The 24570-nt window shown below is 42.6% G+C and overlaps 1 protein-coding gene across 2 annotated transcripts in view; it reads right to left on the bottom strand.

Moving 5' to 3' along the window:
- The window catches only part of PHKG2 (phosphorylase kinase catalytic subunit gamma 2), a 105092-nt gene extending 81307 nt beyond the window's left edge, over positions 1-23785 (bottom strand). Inside the window, exons 1-2 of one of the 2 annotated variants that reach the window (XM_033945879.1) lie at positions 23642-23785; positions 3853-4055 (exon numbers count right to left, since the gene is read on the bottom strand). In XM_033945879.1, coding sequence (XP_033801770.1) covers positions 3853-3947 — 95 coding nt within the window. In that variant the 5' untranslated portion in view covers positions 3948-4055; positions 23642-23785. Of the gene's footprint in view, positions 1-3852; positions 4056-23316; positions 23428-23641 lie in introns of those variants that run through there. The other variant, XM_033945878.1, reaches the window with a different exon arrangement.
- Positions 23786-24570: the final 785 nt, after the last annotated feature.

Genomic DNA, 24570 nt, shown 5'->3' with positions numbered 1-24570 from the left:
TAGATTGAAGGATGTAGAAAAACCAGTCTCTGATTTGCAAACGGTGCAGAATGCTGTGCTTAAAAGAAATATGGTAACTCAGAAGTTGGAAAGATTAGAGAACTATGAGAGGTATTTAAACATCTATTTCTTAACCCTTTATTTGGCATTGTTGCTCAGAAGCAACATATGTTTCTATGGCTCTTATGGGAGATCTGCATCTCCAAATGCCTGTTACTTGGCACTTTTGCTCTCGTTCAGCATCAAGTAACGTAAAGCAGCTGTTTTCACCATCTGCCATTTAAAGTATTATCACCATTGGAAATGTTGAAGAAATATCTTAATGGAGTTTTGAAGATCTTTAAGGATGTTATGCCACCCATTATGCAAGCTTACTATGTTGATGAAAGAGGTTGTAGACTGAATGAAGATAGGAGAAGAGAAGTTTATGGTCTAAATTTGACAAATCTTTTCGAGAATTCCCAGGCTGTATTATCTACAGCTACCCTCATCATTACCTTTGCCTTAGATACTGACCATATTTGGGTACAAGTTACATTACTGCTATAAATATATAATATTTTGGGGTCACAAAGTTTCTGTATTTCCTGACTTCTCTAGAGAAACACAACTTAGGAGGAAGGCCTTTTTGGTCCTTAGATCTCAGTTGGTAGCCCTAGGAGGAACCTTTATCCTAAAATATTTGTGCAAATAAAGTTTGTGTTTGTAATTCATTGAAGAATTTTGTTAAAACAGGTATCAACTGTATAGCTTTAAAAGAGACCTTATGGGCAGACTGGATGGGCCATTTGGCCTTTATCTGCCATCATGTATCTATGTTTCTATAATATTCGTACAACTGCTAATTGAAGTGAAAGGTCTCTTTTAAAGCTATAATTTTCCTGCTCTTTTAAGAAAGAAATGACTTAGAATTTATTATTTGGATTTTATTCAGATAGTGATTTCCAACTTTGATTTCCTTATCTTGTTCCATTTTGCCCCTTTTTCTTAATTATGGGGTCCTTTTTCTAAGGCGCACTAGCCGATTTAATGCGCACTAAATGCTAACGCGCCCACTATATATGGACAAGTTAGCATTTAGCGCGCGCTAAATCGGCTAGCGCGACTTAGTAAAAGAGGGGGTATTTAATTATAATACATTTTGTCATACATAATTTTAACTTGCATTTGAATAGGTGATATGCTTTTTCCTTCTTTATTTCTACTGATGGAATGTATTTCCTGTTTTTAAATTTTATACGTGTGGTAACATTGTGAATTCAAATAAGTTTTTTAAAAATTCTCATTTTAGTTTTTAAAGGGTGTTTTCCAAAGGCCCCAGCTTATATTAGCAACCTTTTGGTTTTTTCCAGCAATACTTTTGTTTGCTCCACCAATACTTTACTAATCTTCCCGCCTTTCTCAGCTTTCCATCTCACAATTTCCTGAAAACAACTTTCGATTATTTAGGTCAAAACCTCTAAATCAAGCCTTCCCTAACGGCAGAATAGAAATCACAAATGTAATGTACCGTATTTTCACGCATATAACGCGCGCGTTATACGCGTTTTTACCTACCGCGCATACCCCTCGCGCGTTATATGCGTGAGCGCGGTATACCAAAGTTTTAAAACATAGTTCCCACCCCGCCCGACGCCCGATTCACCCCCCCCCAGCAGGACCGCTCGCACCCCCACCCCGAACGACCCGCTCGCACGCGCTCCCATCCGCACCCGCATCCACGATCGGAGCAAGAGGGAGCCCAAGCCCTCTTGCCCGGCCGACTCCCCGACGTCCGATACATCCCCCCCCCCGGCAGGACCACTCGCACCCCCACCCCGAACGACCGCTCGCACGCGCTCCCATCCGCACCCGCATCCACGATCGGAGCAAGAGGGAGCCCAAGCCCTCTTGCCCGGCCGACTCCCCGACGTCCGATACATCCCCCCCCCCCGGCAGGACCACTCGCACCCCCACCCCGAAGGACCGCCGACTTCCCGACAATATCGGGCCAGAAGGGAGCCCAAACCCTCCTGGCCACGGCGACCCCCTAACCCCACCCCGCACTACATTACGGGCAGGAGGGATCCCAGGCCCTCCTGCCCTCGACACAAACCCCCCTCCCCCCCAACGACCGTCCCCCCCAAGAACCTCCGACCGCCCCCCAGCCGACCCGCGATCCCCCTGGCGACCCCCACGACCCCCCCACCCCCCTTCCCCGTACCTTTGGTAGTTGGCCGGACAGACGGGAGCCAAACCCGCCTGTCCGGCAGGCAGCCAACGAAGGAATGAGGCCGGATTGGCCCATCCATCCTAAAGCTCCGCCTACTGGTGGGGCCTAAGGCGCGTGGGCCAATCAGAATAGGCCCTGGAGCTTTAGGTCCCACCTGGGGGCGCGGCCTGAGGCACATGGGCCCAACCCGACCATGTGCCTCAGGCCGCGCCCCCAGGTGGGACCTAAGGCTCCAGGGCCTATTCTGATTGGCCCACGCGCCTTAGGCCCCACCAGTAGGCGGAGCTTTAGGATGGATGGGCCAATCCGGCCTCATTCCTTCGTTGGCTGCCTGCCGGACAGGCGGGTTTGGCTCCCGTCTGTCCGGACAACTACCAAAGGTACGGGGAAGGGGGGTGGGGGGGTCGTGGGGGTCGCCAGGGGGATCGCGGGTCGGCTGGGGGGCGGTCGGAGGTTCTTGGGGGGGGGCGGTCGTTGGGGGGGAGGGGGGTTTGCGTCGAGGGCAGGAGGGCCTGGGATCCCTCCTGCCCGTAATGTAGTGCGGGGTGGGGTTAGGGGGTCGCCGTGGCCAGGAGGGTTTGGGCTCCCTTCTGGCCCAACTACCAAAGGTAAGGGGGGTGGGGGGGTCGTGGGGGTCGCCAGGGGGGTCGCGGGTCGGCTGGGGGGGCGGTCGGAGGTTCTTGGGGAGGGCGGTCGTTGGGGGGGGGGGGGGTTGCGTCGAGGGCAGGAGGGCCTGGGATCCCTCCTGCCCGTAATGTAGTGCGGGGTGGGGTTAGGGGGTCGCCGTGGCCAGGAGGATTTGGGCTCCCTCCTGGCCCGATATTGTTGGGGAGTCGGCGGTCCTTCGGGGGGAGGGATGTATCGGACGTCGGGGGGGGGGGGGGCATCAGGCTTTCAGGATGGGGACAGACCTTCAAGGGGGGACAGTGCATGGAAGTCAGGGGGGGTGAACGGAGAGTCGGGACAGCGCACGGAAAGTCAGGGCGGGCGAAAGGAGCGTCGGGCAGCATGCGCGGTATACCCGTGAGCGCGGTATATCAAAGTTTTTGTGCAAATCATCGTGATTTCTGCGCGCTATATCCGTGTGCGCGTTTTATACGGGTGCGTGTTATTTGCATGAAAATACGGTAATCTGCCTTGAACAGTAAGGTAACGGCGGAATAGAAATCACTAATGTAATGTAATCTGCCTTGAACAGTAAGGTAACGGCGGAATAGAAATCACTAATGTAATGTAATGTAATTAAACTACTTCTCAAAACTCATCTTTTTTTTTGTGAGGCCTTAAGCCTTCTCCCTTCTTGATGCACCTTACTTCTCCCTGAATGTTTTTAGCAGACATGTTACTTCCTGTCCCTTTTCTCATTTTCCCTCCTTTTTATTTTTGTTTTAACATTGTAAATCTCATAAGTGCCATTGATGGCTATGCTACAGTATATCAAGCGCTAGAAATAAATAAAACAATTAAAATATTCTCTGTTTGTTCCTTAAATTGAATCCATTACAATACTTTCTCACTTGAAAGAGGAACTATGCCATGCACTCATTACCGTTTTTTGTGAAGAAATACTTATTTACATTCTGGACCTATCCCCTGATCATGTACCCAATTTTCCCCTCCAAGAAACACTTGCTTTTTACCTGCCAATTATGTCCTTGGGGTCATATTTCTGATAGAACTCTTTAGCACCAGCCCAATCTGGGAGTTCATCATCAAGACCTACATCCCGAGTCATGGCGCCACTGTGAGGGGAAATAAGCACCAAATGGTATCTTCGTATTCTGTAGCGTCACACAGGCTAATCTCACACAGTGATTCTGGAATAGCCAGGTTCCTCCTGAAACTAGAAAACAAAGAGTTTAATACAGCAATTGAAGCACGAGCGAGTATAAGCAGAAATAGAGGGAAAGGGAACATTAGGTTCTTAACTTGATAATCTTCTTTCTAGTAGAAAGGCATATGAGTCTTGAACCAGTAGGTTATTCACTTCTACTCACGAGTTTTGTGTACTGTAGAACACTGTTCTTCAACCACTGGTCCGCAAAAAAATCTTGCCGGACCGTGAAGGATTCAGGTCCCCGCCACAACGAAAGGTGCTGGCGTCAGCTGACTTGCAACTTCCTGTTGCCATCGCTGTGCCAGGACTCCTGTCGCGTATGCTTCCTGCCTTTGTCTCCACACCTCCAGATCAGCAGCAGCAGCTCTATGTGCTTTTAACTTCGGCACAAAGCTACCCCTAAGCAGTAATTTAGCCACGGTTTCATGAGGCAGTCTCAGGGTCTTTGCTAGGCCGGCCCGCTTTAATGATGTGATGTGGGCTGGCCTACTAAAGGCCCCGAGACTGCCTCATGAAACCGCGGCTAAACTACTGCTTAGGGGCAGCTCTGTGCCGAAGTTAAAAGCACACAGAGCTTCCGCTAGCCTAAAGACTCTTGGGCCGCTGAAGGAAGGCAAAGAGCAGCTGTCCTGGAGATCTCCCTTCCTCTCACCTTTGCAGGTCCCTTTTTTCCACTATTTTTTTTTTTTCTTCAAACAGCGACAGGCCCCAGCATCGACGTCAAGTAAGTTCCACTGTTCCTTGCAAGTGGTTCTGCTTGGCCAAAGCTTCCCCTCTGACATGAGCCACCCTAAGGGGAAAGAAAGTGACCCGTAAAGGTGAGGGGAAGGGGGACAGATGATGGAAGTGAGAAGGGAGAGAGAGCAGAAGGCAGATGGATGTCAGTTGAGAGGGGAGAGCAGATGCTGAATGGAAGTGGGGAAAGAACACATACTGGATAGAAGGAGGAGATAAATAAAGGAAGAAGAAAATAGAGTTAGTAAGATAATGGAGGGGTGAGGGAAAGGGGTGACAAGCTGTGGGTAGACACAGTGAAAAGAGGGAAACAGGACTAAATAGTAAGAAAGAATTTAATTTAGATGGAGGCAGAAAAAAGAGAAGGAAGACCAGAGAAGAGAAGAAAAGGAAAGGGAAGAGAGAGGAGAGAACGATATCAGATCTGAGTGGAGGAAATGAGAAGAGAGAGATGCTAAAAACCACAGGGGGGAGGGAAGGAGAGAGATGCCAGACCATGAGGGGAACAGAAGGAAGATGATGGATGCCAGACCAAATTGGGGGGGGGGTCAGGAGGAGAGATGGTAGGGAAAGACAGACAGTGAATGGAAGGGGCAGATGCTGGACTGAAGAGACAAGAGGGCAGATGCTGGATGGAAGAGTGAAAAGACAACGAAAGCAGAAACCAGAGACGACAAAAGATAGAAATAAAATTATTTTTTTCTATCTTGTGATTAGAATTTATCAGATTTGAAATATGCATCTTGCTAGAGCTGATGTTAGACATAACTGGGGAGTGCAAAGCCCAGGCAGTGCTTCTTTAGCTGCCAGCTGGCTTAGGGCTCTCTCTGCCCTAGTTCCACTCCCCTAACACCATTCCTGCCATGTGTGACTGTGGTATTCTGTTACATGATATTTGTGTAGCATTCTGTAATAATTTGGCTTATTCAGTTTTCTTGATAGTAGAGGGGATATATGTGAAGGGGAAGGGAGACAGGGGTTTTGTTGATCTTTGCCCTGTATTATTTGTATTTATAAAATGACAATTGTATAGAATATTGTTTCTTTTTATACTTTAATAAAATATGTTCAATATAAAATCATAACTATTTGAGGCTTGTGCGGATGGGATCAGATGGTTTGTGGGACCGAGCTCGCAGGGACGGGGCGGTGATGGTTTTTAAAAAAAAATTTCAGTCTTAGTAGTTTGCCGGTCCACAAAATAATTATTTTATTTCCACCGGTCCATAGGTGTAAAAAGGTTGAAGAACACTGCTGTAGAAGGCATTACTGTATCTACATTTTTTTGGCTTTGTCTCCCCTATCCTTGTACTGTGTTCTGCTCCTCAGTTTGTACCAAAGCAGTTGACAACTACCACAACAGGAAAAAAAAAAAAAAGAGGAGAGGCACAGGAAACTCCCCCAACAAAGTTAAGCCTGTTCGGCTCTTAATCAATTACTACTAAAGAAAACCAATGCTAATAGGAACTTAAAAAAATATAGTGGAATCCAACAAACCACCTGAGTGCAACTGGCACTATAACACTTATGTAGTTTCCGCAGTCTCCCATTTGCTACATTTTTTCCCCACAATAGGTAGCTATCAACAACCCTCCCCTAAACTAAACTAAAACTTAACCTTATATACCTGGTCTTCAACCGAAGGAAGCTCGACGCGGTTAACAATAAGTAAATAAAAAAATTAAGTAAATACAAGAGAGTTAGTTTTCAAAATGTTTAGCAAATAAAAAAGTTTTTAGAAGTTTACCGAAGAGTTGGAAGGAACTGGGACACCTCAAAATTAGGGGAAGTTCATTCCATAATTGGAGAAATTTAAACACCAGAGAGCTGCTAAAATTCTTAACTCTTGAGGAGGAAATCTCTAGACACTGTGACCTTCCAGATATTCATCCCTCTTCAGACCTGTTTGATAGTAGAAGGTCAAGCATCTAGAAAGTACATCCATTTCCGAGACAGCAAGCCTTCAAGATCTTGCAAATTACACTATTACTTATTTATTAGGCTTTATTTACTGCCTTTTTGAAGGAATTCACTCAAGGCAGTGTATAACATTAAAAAGTGCACATTGTCAGAAACATTGCATACCACCACAGTAATACACAGCCTTCTGCTACATCCGTCTCCCTTCCTATCAGTGGGTGAGCAGGGACTGGCTCACACACTGACAAGATAGGTATATTGGAAAAAAAAATTCCTGCTGGACTCTCTGGTCCCCCTCCACACCAAAAAAAAAAAAAAAAAAAAAAAAGCATTGGTAGTCAATTTCCTCCCCCAAATCCCCTATTTATAAACTATAGTTTATAAATCTTTCCTTAATTGCTTCTGATAATTTCAGCTATACACAGCTGAAAGAAGTGCAACATGCAGAAAGTGAAAAACTATCAAAGTATCTACTGCAAGAGACAAGATTTCGGACCAACTATTTTGAGGCCCTCGGTATTATAAAGAATGATTCTTTATGGAAAACTTGTGCTTTAAGTGTCCGGTGGTCGCATTCGCAACCGCCTTCAGCTCTCACCTCCTCCAGCACCAGACACATGCACAAGCTGCACTGCCTCCAATGGTTACCTTACGTTCTGGAACGTTGCCCGCCTCACTACTGTAACCTTACGCAAGTGCTTTCCTGCTTCTGTACGTGATTGTGAGGTGGAGTGGAGAAGACAATCGTGTACAGACGCAGGAAAGCACTTGCTTGAGTTGAATCATTCTTTATAATACTGAGGGCCTCAAAATAGTACCTGGCAGGCCGAATGTGGCCCCTAGGCCGCGAGTTTGAGACCACTGGTCTAATGGCTCCAAACCACCCTCCACCATACCTGGAAAGAGTGGGAGGCCTGAGCAATGCCTACTTTCTCCCATTTCAGCACTGTCATCTTGAAAAACAGTGGCACCTCACCCCAATCCTGGGATTAACTGTGCAGGGCTAGGCTGTGGAGTTACTCACTACACCAAACCTTTGATTCCAACTCCTGTTTTTCTACTGTCTAAATCCAGCTTGTGCTCTTGACTCCTACTGATATTGGTTTTAATTTTTTGGTTCTCGAGCTAAAGTACAGTGATACCTTGGAATCTGAACTTAATCTATTCCAGAATCCCATTCGAGTTCCAAGACAATTTTTCCCATTGAAAATAATAGAAACTAGATTAATCCATTCCTGGATCCCAAAAACTCAAATTTTAACAGTAAATACACTGTATTTTACAGTAAAATATTAACATATTAAAATATTCTTTATTCATTTTCAAGATTACATTAAGTGTTAAAATATATTCATTCACCTTAACAATAAATACATCACTTACAAACAATCATTGATATATTTCATAAATTCTTATCCCTTCCTCTATCCCACCCCTCCTTCCCATATATTTCATTATCATATCATAGAAAACATGTAATAAAAAATCCCCCTCCCTACACCTTAATTGTTAAATATAAGGGAAACAATTATAAATTAATCTTTACAATACTTCGTTAATGGTTTCCACACATCCTGAAACTTCTTAAAATAACCCCGCTGTAATGCAATAAACCTTTCCATTTTATAGATATGGCATAAAGAGTTCCACCAGAAGTTGTAATTTAATCTCCTCCAATCCTTCCAATTAAATGTGATTTGCTGAATGGCAACACCAGTCATTATAAGTAGTAATTTATTGTTATTCGCAGAAATCTGACTTTCTTTTCTCATTTCCATACCAAATATCACAGTATCATAGGATAATGCCACTGGGTTATCTAATAAATTATTAATTTGGTCCCAAATTGATTTCCAAAAATTCATAATAAATGGGCAATGAAACAATAAATGATCTAAAGTTCCTGCTTCTAGATGACAATGCCAGCATCTATTAGACCAGTGGTTCCCAACCCTGTCCTGGAGGACCACCAGGCCAATCGGGTTTTCAGGCTAGCCCTAATGAATATGCATGAGAGAGATTTGCATGCATTAGGGCTAGCCTGAAAACCCAATTGGCCTGGTGGTCCTCCAGGACAGGGTTGAGAACCACTGGTCTAATAGATGCTGGCATTGTCATCTAGAAGCAGGAACTTTAGATCATTTATTGTTTCATTGCCCATTTATTATGAATTTTTGGAAATCAATTTGGGACCAAATTAATAATTTGGGAACCACTGTATTAGACAAAGAACTATCTAATTTTTGTAACCTAACAGGGGTCCATAACGCTCTGTGCAACAGAAAAAACCAAGTTTGTCTCATCGTACATTTCATCCTCCAAGACCAAATTCGTGGCCATTGAGATGCAGTAATTTCATGCCTAATCTCAATGCTCCAAATATCTCTTAAACCAGTTTTTAATTTATTTTTATTAAATCCACTTAACACTTTGTACCATTGGACGGCCTGGTGACCCAAGAAGTCTGTCTGAAAACACATAAACTCCAAACTATAATGATTATTAAGGTTTTTCCAATCAGGGAACCCCGCCTGAATGGCATGCTTCAGCTGCAACCATCTAAAATTTTCTGAGTTTTTAAGACCAAATTTATATTGCAACTGTGAAAATTCAAGCATTGTACCATTAACAATAACATCATCCAATATTCGTAATCCTGCTATCATCCAATGCTTCCAGACTAGTCTCTCTCCGCCAATTTGGATCTTGGAGTTTACCCATATAGACTGTTTTGTAGATTTATAAATTGGAATAGTTGTTAAGTTGCTTACATATCGCAATGTTTTCCATGTATCTACTAGTATACTATTATCTTTACTATAGCTAGGCATTTTGATACTGAGTACATGGCACAGACGCAATGGAGACATGAGTTGCCATTCTAACCACAACCAGTCAGGGAGTTTTTCCATGAGTTCTGGGAGGACCCAATACATACCTTGGCACAAAATATAGGCTTGATGATACCTATAAAAATTTGGAAAATTTACCCCTCCCTCAGAAATTGATCTTTGTAAGGATACCAAAGCCACTCTAGGAGTTTTACCCAGCCAAATAAATTTTAAAAGAATGCTATTTAATTTTTTATAAAAGGACCCTTGAAAATATACCGGCAACATACCCATCTGATAACAAACCATAGGTAATATTATCATTTTAATAGTTTGGACTCTCCCCCACCATGAAAGGTGTAAAGGATTCCATTGCTCACACATCTCCGTAACCTTCTGTAATAACGATTTTTCATTTATTTTCATTGTTTCATCCAATGTATTTTTAATCCAAATACCTAAATACTTTATTCCATCCTCTTTCCAAAGAAAGGGAAAAGAATCAAACAAACCTTTTGTACAATGAACATTGAGTGGAAGAATTTCTGATTTATTGCAATTTATCTTATAACCTGAAAATTTTTCAAAATTCTCAATTATTTTAAGTAAGCAAGGAATGGTTTTCTCAGGATTTCTCAAATAGAGCAATAAGCCGAAATCTTATATTCCCGATCTTTATGAGGAATACCCTGTATCTCCTCCGCTTGCTGAATAGCTAATAACAAGGGTTCCAATACAATATCAAAAAGCAGAGGAGATAAGGGACAGCCTTGTCTAACCCCCCTTTGCAACCTAAAATCTTCCGAAAAATTATTATTAATATACAATTTAGCAATAGGGGAGCTATACAAAGTTTGAACCATTTGTATAAATCCTGAACCAATACCAAACCACTCCATCGCTTGATACATAAAGGTCCATTCAACACGATCAAAAGCTTTCTCTGCATCAAGAGACACAGAAAAAACTGGATCATTTAAGGCTTTAGACAAATTCAACATATGCAATGCAAGCCTAGTGTTATTAGAAGAATGTCTCTGAGCAACGAATCCTGTTTGATGCATACCAATAATAAAAGGGAGAGCTTTAGCCAAGCATATAGCCAAAATTTTAGCTAAAATTTTCCCATCAACATTAATTAAAGAAATAGGCCTGTAATTTGAAACCAGAGTGGGATCTTTATTTGACTTTGGCAAAACTATAGTTAATGATTCAGCCATGGTACCCGTAATACAACCTTTAGTAAGTTGAGTCTGATATAAATTTAATAAATGTGGTAACAGGGTAATTTGAAATGATTTATAAAATTCTACAGTAAAACCATCTCCACCTGGAGCGGATCCAACTCTAAGAGACTTCAATGCTGCTTGCAATTCATTAATTAATATAGGCTTTTCTAAACTTTCTTTTATATGCTCAGGAATTTTCGGTCCCATAATTAATTTTAAAAATTTCAAACCATCCCTTTCTCTATCTAAATAAGGCTCAGAAGAATATAGGTTTTTGTAAAAATTTAAAAATTGTTTTAAAATCAATCCAGTTTGAGAATAACTATACCCCTTTTCATCATTAATCATAACTATTTTTGTTTTCTGTTTTTTTGCTTTTAGATAATTTGCCAGTAATCTTCCCGCCTTATTCGAATTTCCATAATACACTGCCTGTTGAGAAAATAAATCTTTTCTAATCAATTTAGAAGAAATCTCATTATATTTCCCTTTCACTTTCATGAGGTCTTGTAATATAGAATATTCCCATTTCTCAACTAATTTTGATTCTAATATCTTTATATCTTGTTCCAAACTATAAAATTGTTTTTTAATTTGTTTTTTAAGATAAGCCGAAAAAGAAATAATTTGACCTCTCATGGTTGCCTTAAAAGCATCCCATAATGTTTCTATAGAGATATCCTTCGTATTATTAATTTGAAAATAGTCATTCATTTTCATTTGTATTTCCTCAATAAAATTTGGTTCCGCCAGCAATATATTATCAAATCTCCATATAGGTCTACTATCCTCTTGATCAATTACCTTAATTTTAATCCACACCCCACCATGATCAGACAAAATAATTGGATCTAAGGAGGCTTGTGTTACTTGTTGAACTAATGTATTTGACACAAATATATAATCAATTCTCGAAAAAGATTTATGAACATGGGAACAAAATGAAAATTCCCGATCATCAAAATGAAATATTCGCCATATATCTTTCAAATCACAATTTAGTACCAAATTATCCAATCCTAATGATTTCATACTTCTACTAGGTTTTTTGTCCATATAAGGATCTATAACAGCATTAAAATCCCCAGCCACAACTAAATTTGAAGCAGCCAGTGGTAACAACAATTGTTGTAAAGTTTTAAAAAATTCAATTTGGTTCGTATTAGATGCGTATACATTGAACAGCACCATTGTAGTATTTCCCAGATTCATGTCTACATGTACCCACCTTCCCAAGGGATCAGCTGAAATAAATTTGAAAGTAGCAGTACACCTTTTATTCACCAATATTGCAACTCCTGCTTTCTTCTTTATAGCTGGGGCATAAAAACAATGTTTTATCCAATTATCTTTTAATTTTAGAGACTCTAGAGCTGATAAATGAGTCTCTTGAATATAGCAAATATCTATATTTTGTTGCTTCAAAAACAAAAGTGTTTTCTTCCTTTTTATTGGATGGTTTAAACCAGTAGTCTCAAACTCAAACCCTTTGCAGGGCCACATTTGGGATTTGTAGGTACTTTGGAGGGCCACAGAAAAAAATAGTTAATGTCTTATTAAAGAAATGACAATTTTGCATGAGGTAAAACTCTTTATAGTTTATAAATCTTTCCTTTTGGCTAAGTTTTAATAATAATATTGTCATTTATAGCTAAAGAGACATATGATCAAGAAACTGTTTTATTTTACTTTTGTGATTGTGATAAACATACCAAGGACCTCAAAATAGTACCCAGTGGGCCGCATGTGGCCCCCGGGCCGTGAGTTTGAGACCACTGGTTTAAACCATTAACATTAAGCGAAAATATTTTAAGCTCCATTAATATAATTATTACTATCAAATATGAACTTTAGCTTATTCTTCAATGTATAATTTACCTGTAAATATTTAATTTCCCTTAAAAGACTATAAGACACATCCCTCCCTTCCCTTGATTCCTTAAAGATTATATTAATAAAATCCCAAAATCCCCTCCCAAATCCCTCCCTTACCCCTCCCCTTCTCATAATGCGATAACTTGAAGACAAACGATCAGACCAGCCCCTTTCTCCTCCCCCAAGCAACTCACTTCACTGTTTCCTCTATATTATAAAAATTGATTCATCCATATGTTGAAATTCCTACTTTCCCCTTTACATATGCCTCAATTCCATTATATAAATAAAAAATATTTAATTTACAAATTTTCCAAATTGGACATTTCTCCTATCTAAATATCCCATACACCAAAAATTTTCTTATTGCAGCAAATTTATCTTTAACCACTTATCCACAAGAAGAAATTTATAATTTAATTTCCTCCTGTACTGTAAGTTAATTATATAAACAAATTTATTCAGAAAACAAATATCTACTCCAGGCATAAATAATGAAACATCAAATCATCTCCAGTTAAATATCCACTCACTCTTCCTGATGCACACAAAACATTCAATGCAATTCAATCCTACAAAGTTTCCTCCACTAATTTCCCATCTCTAATAATGACCTTCAGCCCACGGATCCATACATAACTAAACAGGAACCATATTTGAACCCCCACATGCTGCTACAGCACATCCACATCTTGTTGTCTATTGCAAACCAGAGACTCATTATTTCTAACAATACAACTATGGACTGGTATGTATAGTATCATGTGCCCAGTATGCACACAAATTTTTGTGGTGTTTAAATGAAATAGAAGTGAATTTACTTAGAATAAAATAAAACCTAACAGAATCCCTTTGCCTAAGCACAAAAATATTGTTAGAGCCACCCAGTTGCACAAAAGAACCAACATACCAGAAGTTTCCTTCTATCCTTTATCCCCAAAACTCCAAAGGGAGGTAAGGAGACTCACATTTCAAATGATAATCTTTCAGAACCAAAGTAAACCCATTATATCAATCAAAATGCAAGCCTTCTGACCAGGTTCCATACTTTTACCTTCCTTTTCAGATCCTTGAACACAGGACAAAATACCTTCTTTTATTTGCCTCAAAAGATATCTAATTCTTAGCTTTGCAGTACAAACAAAATACTTATTTATCTATAAGATGCTTCTTCCAACAGAGATTGTTAATGAAATAGCCGTTAGGCAGTAAATGTTAGTGAGTACATAAATCCAATACATCCAATCTCATTATTATTTTCAAAAGAGGCTCAGGTTTCCATGTTGCTACTGTCTTCTGGGACCCGCCCCAACCTTTCCGCCCTGCATTCGCTGAAGTCTGGCCCCTCCGGAAACAGGAAGTGAGATTCACCTCCTCTTCCTCCGCTCTCAAGAGGGCACTTCCGCAGACAACCGAGGCAGACAAACAAGCCATCTGCATTCAATAAACTACAAAAAAAAAAATTGCAATGCAGAATCGGGCAGCAGTAACTCTGCCTCCCTGAGCGCTGATAGCAGAGCTACAGAGGTCTCCGACAACCACTTAGCTCCACGGCCCCGATTGCCGCTGCTTCTTATGATAAAGTTCTCACGCCTCCTCTCCTCAGGCCATCTCCATGTCATACAATCCACCAACGACGAACGAGTGGCCTCATGCCTCCACCGCTGAAGCCCCCTAGTTCCGGATCTCCCGCCGATCAAGGAGAGGGGCGGAGCAATGCTCCCATGCTATCTCTCTCCAGAATGCCTTCAAAACTCTCTATCGGTGACAAATGTCAGCGCCGAAAGTTTCAATCATCAGAACCCCCTCCAATCAGGGAAACGTGCAGACCAGATAACAAAATCCAAGCAAGGCCACTCGAACTCTCCTCTCCTTTCCCTTCCATTCCTCTGACGTCAGGCAAGTGTGAATATTTATTTGCATACTGCTGTTACCATTCTTATATGGAATCTTCTTTATTTAATTTAAACCAGTCAATCATTCCAAAACAGTTAGTAATTCACTTTCAGCAGCCATTTTGTATCATTAAAGTACTGTATATGTAAAAATTATATATCCTCTACATTGTTCCCTTAAATCCAAACTTTTCTCATCCATTTAAAAAAGATGGAATAAAATTTTCAATTAAACTTTAAATCATAGGTGATTCCAGAGATGACAAATATTCTTTAAGTTTTCCAGGATCCTCGAACTGATAAGATTTTTCTTTATATGTAATTCTCATATAAGCAGGGTAGTATAAACCATACTTAGCACCTATTTCTTTCAAGGGTTGCCTTAGTTGTAAGAATTGTTTCCTGATTTGTACAGTCTCTTTAGCAAAGTCCTGAAGAAAAATCAATTTGGAATCCTTGTATGAAAGATTTTTAATCTCCTTTGCTGCCTATAAGATATCCAGTACCTGTTGAAATTTTAATACTCTGGTTTTTCTTTATTTTGACTTTTCTTCATACCAATCCTATGTGCCTTTTCAATTTCAATAGGACCTTTTGTCTTTATTGGAAGTATTTTTGGTATTATATCTTCAAGGAAAGAGATCAAATTCTTTCCTTCAGCTCCTTCCTTTAATCCAATAATTCTTAAATTCTGGCAACGAGATCTATTTTCCAGGTCAATCAGCTTTTTGTGCACATCCATTAACAGATTATGATCCTCTTTATAATTTTGTTGTATATTTTCAATGTTTTCCATTTTATTTTCCATCTTATCCATTCTATCATTTAATATATCAAATTTATTGCTCAAGAGATTAATTTCTTTTTTCACTTCCACTAAATTGACATTAATCTTCCTTAATTCTTCTAAAACCTCAATAAAATCCAAAGCATCCATGGGTAGAGGAACTTCACTTGAGGACTGAGAGTCTTCTTTCAGTCTTTTTGTCTTCCCTGTTGCCTTAGAAGGAGCTTCCTGCAACTTTGGTTTATTTGAAGACATCTCCAGGAATTTCAAATTAATTAGAAGAAAAAAATATTACTTAAATTCAAATAAATAATGCTCTTAGGAGGAGCTCAGCAGTTAGCCAGTCATTTACTCTGGCTCCTAGTTCCGGAATCCCATTAACAAATATTCCAAATCCTCAACGGGCTAGGGGGACCCGCAAAGGAGGTGGTAGTATTAGCGCCACTAGGAAACAGCAATCACAACATGATCCAGTGCAAGCTAGAAATGGGAACATCAAAAGTGAAAAGAACTACAACAGCACTCAATTTTAGAAAAGGAAATTACGAGGCCATGAGGAAAATGGTGGCAAAGAAACTCAGCAACAGCTCAGGGAAGATGGAGACCGTAGAGGAAGCCTGGACCCTATTCAAGGGCACGGTGCACGAAACACAAAACCTGTATGTCCCCAGGTTTAGGAAAGGGTGCAAAAAAAAAAAAAAAAAAAATCGAACCAAAAACCCAGCGTGGATAACAAATGCAGTGAGAAAGGTGATAAGTGACAAGAAAACATCATTTAGAAAATGGAAAAAGGACCAAACTAAGGACAACCAGAAGGAGCACAAAAGGCACCAAAAGGACTGTCACCAGGTGGTTAGGAAAGCAAAAAGAGAATATGAGGAGAGACTGGCTGGGGAAGCAAAAAACTTCAAACCATTCTTCAGGTATGTGAAGGGGAAACAACCAGCCAGAGAGGAAGTGGGACCATTGGACGATGGAGACAGGAAGGGAGTGGTTAAGGAGGAGAAAGAGATAGCTGACAGGTTAAACAAGTTCTTCTCATCAGTCTTCACGAGAGAGGACACATCCAATATCCCATAACCCGAGTAGATCATAAACGGAGACCATGATGAAAAGCTGGTCCAACTAGAAGTAAGCAAAGAGGATGTTCTCGGACAGATAGACAGACTGAAGAGCGACAAATCACCAGGTACGGACGGCATCCACCCAAGGGTATTAAAGGAACTGAGAAACGAAATAGCGGAAACACTACACCAAATTTGTAACCTATCCTTGAAAACTGGGGAGATCCCAGAGGACTGGAAAATAGCCAATGTCACGCCCATCTTTAAGAAGGGATCAAGGGGTGACCCAGGAAACTACAGGCCGGTGAGCTTGACCTCGGTTCTGGGAAAGATGATGGAAGCACTGGTCAAGGACACAATCTACGAACACATAGAAAACAATGGACAACTGAAGGCGAGCCAGCACGGCTTCTGCAAGGGAAGGTCATGCCTCACGAACTTACTGTATTTCTTTGAGGGAATAAACAGCCAGATGGATAAAGAGGAATCCATAGACATCATTTACCTTGACTTCCAAAAGGCCTTCGACAAGGTACCTCACGAAAGACTGCTTAGGAAGCTGTGGAGCCACGGTGTGCAGGGGGATGTCCACCGATGGATCAAACACTGGCTGGCAGGCAGGAAACAGAGGGTTGGAGTAAAGGGCCATTACTCAGACTGGCAATGGGTCACGAGCAGAGTTCCACAGGGGTCGGTGCTGGGACCGCTCCTGTTCAATATATTTATCAACGACCTGGAGACGTGGACGAAATGTGAGGTTATTAAATTTGCTGATGACACCAAACTCTGCAGCAGGGTTAGAAACACGGAAGACTGCGAAGACCTGCAAAGAGACCTAACGAGACTGGAAGAGTGGGCAAAAAAGTTGCAGATGAGTTTTAACATAGAGAAATGCAAGGTCATGCATGTAGGGAAAAAGAACCCGATGTTCAGCTACAAAATGGGAGGATCATTCCTAGGGGTGAGCAACCTTGAAAGAGACCTGGGGGTGATGGTGGACACAACATTGAAAGCATCAGCACAATGTGCGACAGCCTCAAAAAAAGCGAACAGAATGTTGGGTATCATTAAAAAGGGTATCACGACCAGGACGAAGGAAGTCATCATGCCGCTATATCGTGCAATGGTGCGCCCCCATCTGGAGTACTGTGTCCAGTACTGGTCGCCGTACCTCAAGAAGGACATGGCAGTACTTGAGGGGGTCCAGAGGAGAGCAACTAAACTGGTAAATGGTATGGAAAACTTTTCATACGCTGACAGGTTGAAAATGCTGGAGCTGTTCTCCCTGGAAAAGCAGAGACTTAGAGGAGACATGATAGAAACCTTCAAAATCCTGAGGGGCATAGAGAAGGTGGACAGGGACAGATTCTTCAGACTGTGGGGAACCACAAGTACAAGGGGTTACTCGGAGAAATTGAGAGGGGACAGGTTTAGAACAAATGCGAGGAAGTTCTTTTTTACCCAGAGGGTGGTGGACTCATGGAACACGCTTCCGGAGGTTGTGATAGGCCAGTGCACACTACAGGGTTTCAAGGAAGGTTTAGATAGGTTCCTAAAGGATGAGGGGATTGAGGGTTACAGATAGATGTAGAGGTAGGTTACAGAAATGGTTAGGAACCACTTCACAGGTCACAGACCTGATGGGCCACCGCGGGAGCGGGCCGCTGGGCGTGATGGATCTCTGGTCTGACCCAGTGGTGGCAAATTCTTATGTTCTCATTCATATTCTGGGATACAAACACACACATACAATTCTGAATGGTACTGTTCAACTAGGCCTACTGGTTTATTTACTTTTCCTAATCCCAAAAATTGCCGTTTTAAAAATATTTTGATCGATCTTTGGCTTATCAAGCAGGTAAAGTTCAAGTATGGTTAAACGACCTGATTCAACAATCTGCATCTTATTGCACCTTTAGAAAATTGGTTAAGACCTATTTGTTCAAAAAATTTGTTACCTGATTGATGACTATGTCATAGTTTCTTATTGTATTTTTCACTATTGAAATATTGTACTGCTTTTCTGTGTGCTTTGTATCATCACTGGAATATCCAGTCCTCTTATTCTGTGAACCGCCTAGAACTTTTTGGGTGTTGGCGGTATAGAAAAATAAAGTTATTATTATTATTATCTGAATCAGACAAGAATGTCTCCACTTACTTTGTCTGCAGCCACTGCATAGCTCAGAGAGCTGAGCAGAATTGCATTCTGGTGCCGAGTCCTGCAATTATAATGCAGGATCCTTCAGTTCCCATCCTACTGCACACTGCTGGGCTCTGCCTTTGCTGCCTCCCCCCCCCCCCCCGGCCCGCCCTAACAATATGTACCACAAAGAGGAAAGCTCAGGGAAGAAAGCCTGAAGCCCCAGCAGAGCCAGCCCCGAGAGGATCCTGCTAAACTCTGCACACTATTTTTTCAGTACCCCCCAGTGACAAACACATGGAGGCTTATAGTGCTCTGCTGTAGCACCCCATGACACAAGACCAGCACACGCCAGCCCTTCCAAGATTGTGACCCTGCACTGTGACCGTAAGGAAAGAGGAACTGAAGTGCCTCCAATAATAGTCCACCCAAGACTTCAGAAAACCTGGTGTTTCTAATAGCTCAGGCGATTATTAGACAGAATACGGTATATATTTGCTTTAGATCCAGGACAAAATTATATAAAAGAGTGGCATAGCCATGGATGGGCCAACACAGTTGCTGAAGACCTATGATGTGGTCAGCAGGGATCTCCAAGCCCTGCCAGCTTAAAACTCCAAGTATCCCACCTTTCACATCCTACTTCACTGGCAGCAATCAGTGACCAATGCAAGCTGCTCGGTGCTGTCTCATTGTCTTCACTCTGAAGCAACTCCTATTTTCCATAGGCGGGCCTACATCAGAGGGAAGACTGTCAGCCAGTACTTGCTGCTGGCGAAGTGGTGTTTAAAAGGTATAGGGATTTTTTTTGGGGGGGGGAGTTGAGAGCTCAGATTGCCTGCCTGTGGGGGGGAGTTGACAGCTGGATCACTGGGGCAGATATTGAGCACCCAAATCACCTACCAGACATCAGGGAGATATGCCAAAGAGAGCAGTGGATGGAGTTCCTTTGCCTACCAACTTTGGGTCCAGACCCACCCAAAACTGAGTGTCTGCCTATACCCCCGATATAAAATTATAAACTTATCATATATTATAATATTGTAAGTTTTTATTTTGAAGCAGGTTAAACTCGGTACATTTTTACCAAATCTAACCTTAACTCCAACACCACAGCCCTGGTTTAGGGCAAGTCTGCCAAATAAGGGCAGCAATAAGCAGCTGCAGTCAAAAAAATTGATCCTGACAAACTCAACAGAAAAGGTAGGCAATTTTCAAACTTCCCATTTAGTTCAATAAATATTATCTGGAAAATGTCCTCATATTTGTATGTATTCGATACATACAAAAATACATACACCCAGTGTTCCCGCTAAGCTGTGCTGGCCTGCGCTCGCGCACAAAATATTACATCGCAGCGCACAAGTTTCTCTTCACAGCGCACACACGCGTCGCAAAGGTAAGGGGAGGTAAGGTAAGGGGACGCATTGGGGGGATTGCACTTCCCCACAATTGCCATGCTTCGGTTCCTCTTCTTCCTTCCTTCCTCCCCCCCCGCGGGACCCTGCGGCACCATCAACTCTTACTCCCTCTAATGTCGGCCCTGCAGCTCCAGACTTCCTCGCACCTTCTCCCCTCCCCCTTTGGATCGCTATTATTTTAAATGTTATAGCCGCGGAGCTGTATCCATCAGTGGAGATGTCTAACCTCGGCCTGCCCCGGAACTCTTACTGCAACAGTGACTTCCTGTTCCTGCCTAGACGGGCGGCTGCTGCAGTAAGAGTTCCGGGGCAGGCCGAGGTTAGACATCTCCACTGATGGATACAGCTCCGCGGCTATAACATTTAAAATAATAGCGATCCAAAGGGGGAGGGGAGAAGTTGCGAGGAAGTCTGGAGCTGCAGGGCCGACATTAGAGGGAGTAAGAGTTGATGGTGCCGCAGGGTCCCGCGGGGGGGGGGGAGGAAGGAAGGAAGAAGAGGAACCGAAGCATGGCAATTGTGGGGAAGTGCAGAGCTGCAGGGAAGAGTGTTGCGGTACCCAGCTGGAGGGAGAAGGAAGATGAGGGAGGGAATTAAAGGAGATGCCAGGGCTTGGAGCGTAGGAGGAAGGTATGCCAGTCTAAGGGAAAAGGAAGGGGGAGATGTGAGAGCATGGAGGGGGAGCGAAAGATGGAAGAAAAGGAAAGGAGAGAGATGCCAGAGAATCAGGGAAGGGGAGATACCAGACTATGAGGAGAGGTGTGGGAGAGGGAAGGCGAGGAGAGAGATGCCAGACCAATGGGGTGAAAGGAGAGATGGAAGGGGGAGGCATACAGTTTCTGGAAGGGGCATAGAAGGAGAGAAGATGCCATATAGGGGAAGAGAGACGGCAGACAGTGGATGGAAGGAAGAGAGTTACAAGAAGATGAGGAAAGGAGAAACCACAGAAGACAAAGGTAGAAAAAAATTTCTATTTATTTATTGCTTTAGGAGACATGTGTCACTGTTTCTGTGAAGCATTGTATGCAGAGTCCAGCTTCTTGCTGGTTCAATTTAACCTTTGTCTATGTATTTTTATTTTATCCCCCCTTTTACAAAACTGTGAAGCGTTTTTAGCACCAGCCTTGGTGGTAGCAGCTCTGATGCTCAGAATTTTATGAGCATCAGAGCTGTTACCTCCGTAGCTAAAATCCACACTACAGTTTTGTAAAAGAGGGAGGGGTTAGTTTGTGATTACATATTCCTTACTAGGCGAAGGTGTTTTCTGTGTTCTGTGTGTTCGAAAGACATGGTTTTCTGTTAGGATTGACGGTGTAGGATTGATCACTGCAATATGTAAGATGCTGCCTTTTCCTAGGTACTCATGTGTGACGTGTGGTTTGTTACTAAAAATCATGTTTTTCTTACAGATGGGGGGGGGTGCCAAAAAATGATGGGCCCCGGATGTTACATATGCTAGGTACGCCACTGTATGTAAAGATACCAGAAAGCTGGCGAAGCAAAAACTTCTAAGTTTTGAGTATTTAACCCTCCCACAATCTCACGGGCACTCGTTTCAAGTTTATTGAGATTTTGATTTAAACGCAATATCAAATATTTTCAATGCGTATAACAAAAATAAATTTGGGGAAATAAATAAAACCATTTGAACCAGTGTTCCCGCTAAGCTGCGCTGGCGCACAAAATATTACATCGCAGCGCACACGTTTCTCGTCACAGCGCACAATCGGAAGAGGCGTACGGCAGATGGCAGGGCGGCGAGAGGAGAATCGGGCGAGTTGGCTCATAACTTGCTGGCGCCCGATATTTTTGGCTCACGGTGAAAAAAGTTTGCTCACAACACCCGCCCGCTTAGAGGGAACACTGCATACACCAAAGTTTAATATTTAAAAGCAGGGAGAGAATAGAGGTCCACTAAACCAGTGTTCTTTAACCACCGGTCTGCAGATTGGTGCCAGTCCACAAAAATTTCCTTCCGGTCCGTGAGGAATTAGTGTCCCCTACAAGCACATGTCCACCTTCCTTCCGCACTTGTTTCCCAATACAGCACACAGTGGCTCTTACACGCTGCACGTGGCTGAACCAGAACTAGGTCAGCAGCATGCAAGAGCCGCTATGCGCTGTCCCGGCAAACAAGTGCAGCTTGCGCTGAAGATAACAAGCAGCCAAGCCAGAAGGAAGATGGACACGCGCTTGCAGGGGACACTGATCCAGCTTTGGCAGAGATTGGACGGCCCTGAACAAGTAAGGAAGAAAAGAGGGAAGCGCATTGAGATATGGGAGGGGCATGAATTTGGGCAAAGGTTGGACGACAGGGAGGGGGGGACACGAACTTGGGACACAGAAGGAAGGGAGGAGGCATGAACTGGGACACAAGGGAGCAGATAAAAAGGGAGAATTGTTTGGGATGAGTGTGTAAGTGAGAGGGAAAGATGGTGCACATGGGGAAAGGAAGAAAGAGGAAAATTGTTGGGCATAGAGAGAGAGAAGTGAGGAAGAGATACACAGAGAAGGATGAGAGGGAGAAATGTTGGATATGGTGGTGGAGAGAGAACAGAGGGACAGATTGAAGGGGATGCAAAGGGGAGGAATGTTGGACATAGTGATGGAGGGAGAGGTGTAGCATGGTGCTGGACAGGGGTGATAGAAGGAAAAATGTTGGGCATTGGGCTAGTGGGCAACAGTGAAAAATGCTGCACATGATCCAGGGGATGAGATAAGGGAAAATGTTGGATATGGCAGTAGAGGAAGTGGGAGAGATGCACCATGGATCTTTCACTTTTTCCCCACTCCCACATGGAATGATGACGGGGACCGAGTTCACAGGGATGGGACAGGGACCAAGCTGCGGAGATGGGAGTTTTTATTTTAGTCTTAGTAGTTTGCCGGTCCACAAAATAATTATTTTATTTCTGCTGGTGCATAGGTGTAAAAAGGTTGAAACACACTGCACTAAACCACTGGAAAAGTACATCATGTTTGATATGATTGAAGGAACCAGGCGAAGAGCGCGACCTGCAATCAGATGGCTGGACACTTGAAAACAACTATGGGGATGACTGGATAACCTTTCCGGACTACCACAAAAACGATTTCTTTTTAGATCTGCAACTCATCAAGTCGATGGCACCTAACAACAACAAAACTATTGCATCGGTAGAGCGGTACAAGCAATGAAATCAGCCCTGTTCAGCCTTTCATTATCAGAAGACGATAGATTAGAATCCTTCGGGAATTATTACGCCCTACCTTCTGACAACTGTGAAGCTAACGACTACGCTAGTGCACACTACAAGCGCATTCCTACCGCGCATCATTTAGGCAAAACTACAAATCCCAAGTCACACGCATTCGAGGCCAGTCTCACCTCCCCTTGATCTACCATCTCTCCCTCTTCTCAATGTCTGCTGCGATCCGGCACCTCTCCATCTTACAGTCACACCCAAAACAACCCCACTACCAATCCTACAGCTTTCACCTCCAGTGCCCCGCCCCTTCCCCTCTGACGCAACTTATGCACGGAGCCCAACGTACAGGAAACAGGAAATTGCGTCAGAGGAGGGCAGTATGCTGGCGAAACAAAAAAAAAAAAAGTAAAACCCAAAACAAAACGTGGGGCTTGTAGTGGGTGATCTCGTAGGCCAGCAAAAGAGAGCTACACGGTAAGAGCCTCTCAGTCATCAGCTACCTACCCAGGATCGTCCAAGTACGCCTCCTTCTTCCTTCAATAATTCAGCGCAGCCCCACTTGTTCTCTGCCCCGGTAATAGCGCACGGCAAAGTTAATGCAGATGATAGCACAGGCCAGCGCGTCTGAGGTCACGTGATCTACTAGCGCGTGCGTATGGCCATCTCTATGTGCTGTGGCATCTATGCTGATCATTTCAAGTCTTTTTGGTTGTTTCTTTTTAATTTGCGGCGGGAACGGATGCTTAGACTTGGAGGGAAGTGCAGACTGGGGACCGGCGTAGAGGCCTCCCCCCAAAAAAAAAAAATGAAGCTGCTCAAAATATACCAGGCCAAGTACCAACTAAAATAAAAGGTCTTCTTTATAGGCATAAGTGGTGACATAGTTACTAATTGTATGAGTTAAATTAATCCACTGAAAATATAATTTTTTTTCTTTCGTTTGATTGTTTTTATTAACATCCATATTTAACAGGCAATCACACCACTTTATCCAAATATACTGACTATCATTTTAAATCAGTAACAATAAAATTAAAGGCAAAGGTTCTGTTTGTGGAAGTTATTATTCCTGCTCAGATAATAGTTCTGGCCTAGGAGTAGGATCCATCATATTGTATTATCATAGCTGTGAAAGCCCCTCAACCAGGAAAGAGGGGCATAACTAAGGTGACCATTTATTTTTTTTTCCTCAAAACGGGACATCTACTAATTTTCAGCCCCGCCCCCAATCCCGCCTCAGCCCTGCCCCCAATTTCTTCCATTCATTTTTCATGTACACACAATATCTTATTAATTCATAATGGTAACTATAAAATAAAAACGCACAAATCATACTGTATGCAGAGAAAATGTTAATTATTTATATTCAGAGTTTTTTCAAAGAGGTCAAGACAGATGACTTTAAAATATGCAATGTCACCTCAGTAACAACT

This window comes from Geotrypetes seraphini, chromosome 5 (assembly GCF_902459505.1).
Source record: "Geotrypetes seraphini chromosome 5, aGeoSer1.1, whole genome shotgun sequence".
NCBI classification, from domain to species: Eukaryota; Metazoa; Chordata; class Amphibia; order Gymnophiona; family Dermophiidae; genus Geotrypetes; species Geotrypetes seraphini.
This window is presented reverse-complemented; position numbering and strand designations above follow the sequence as displayed.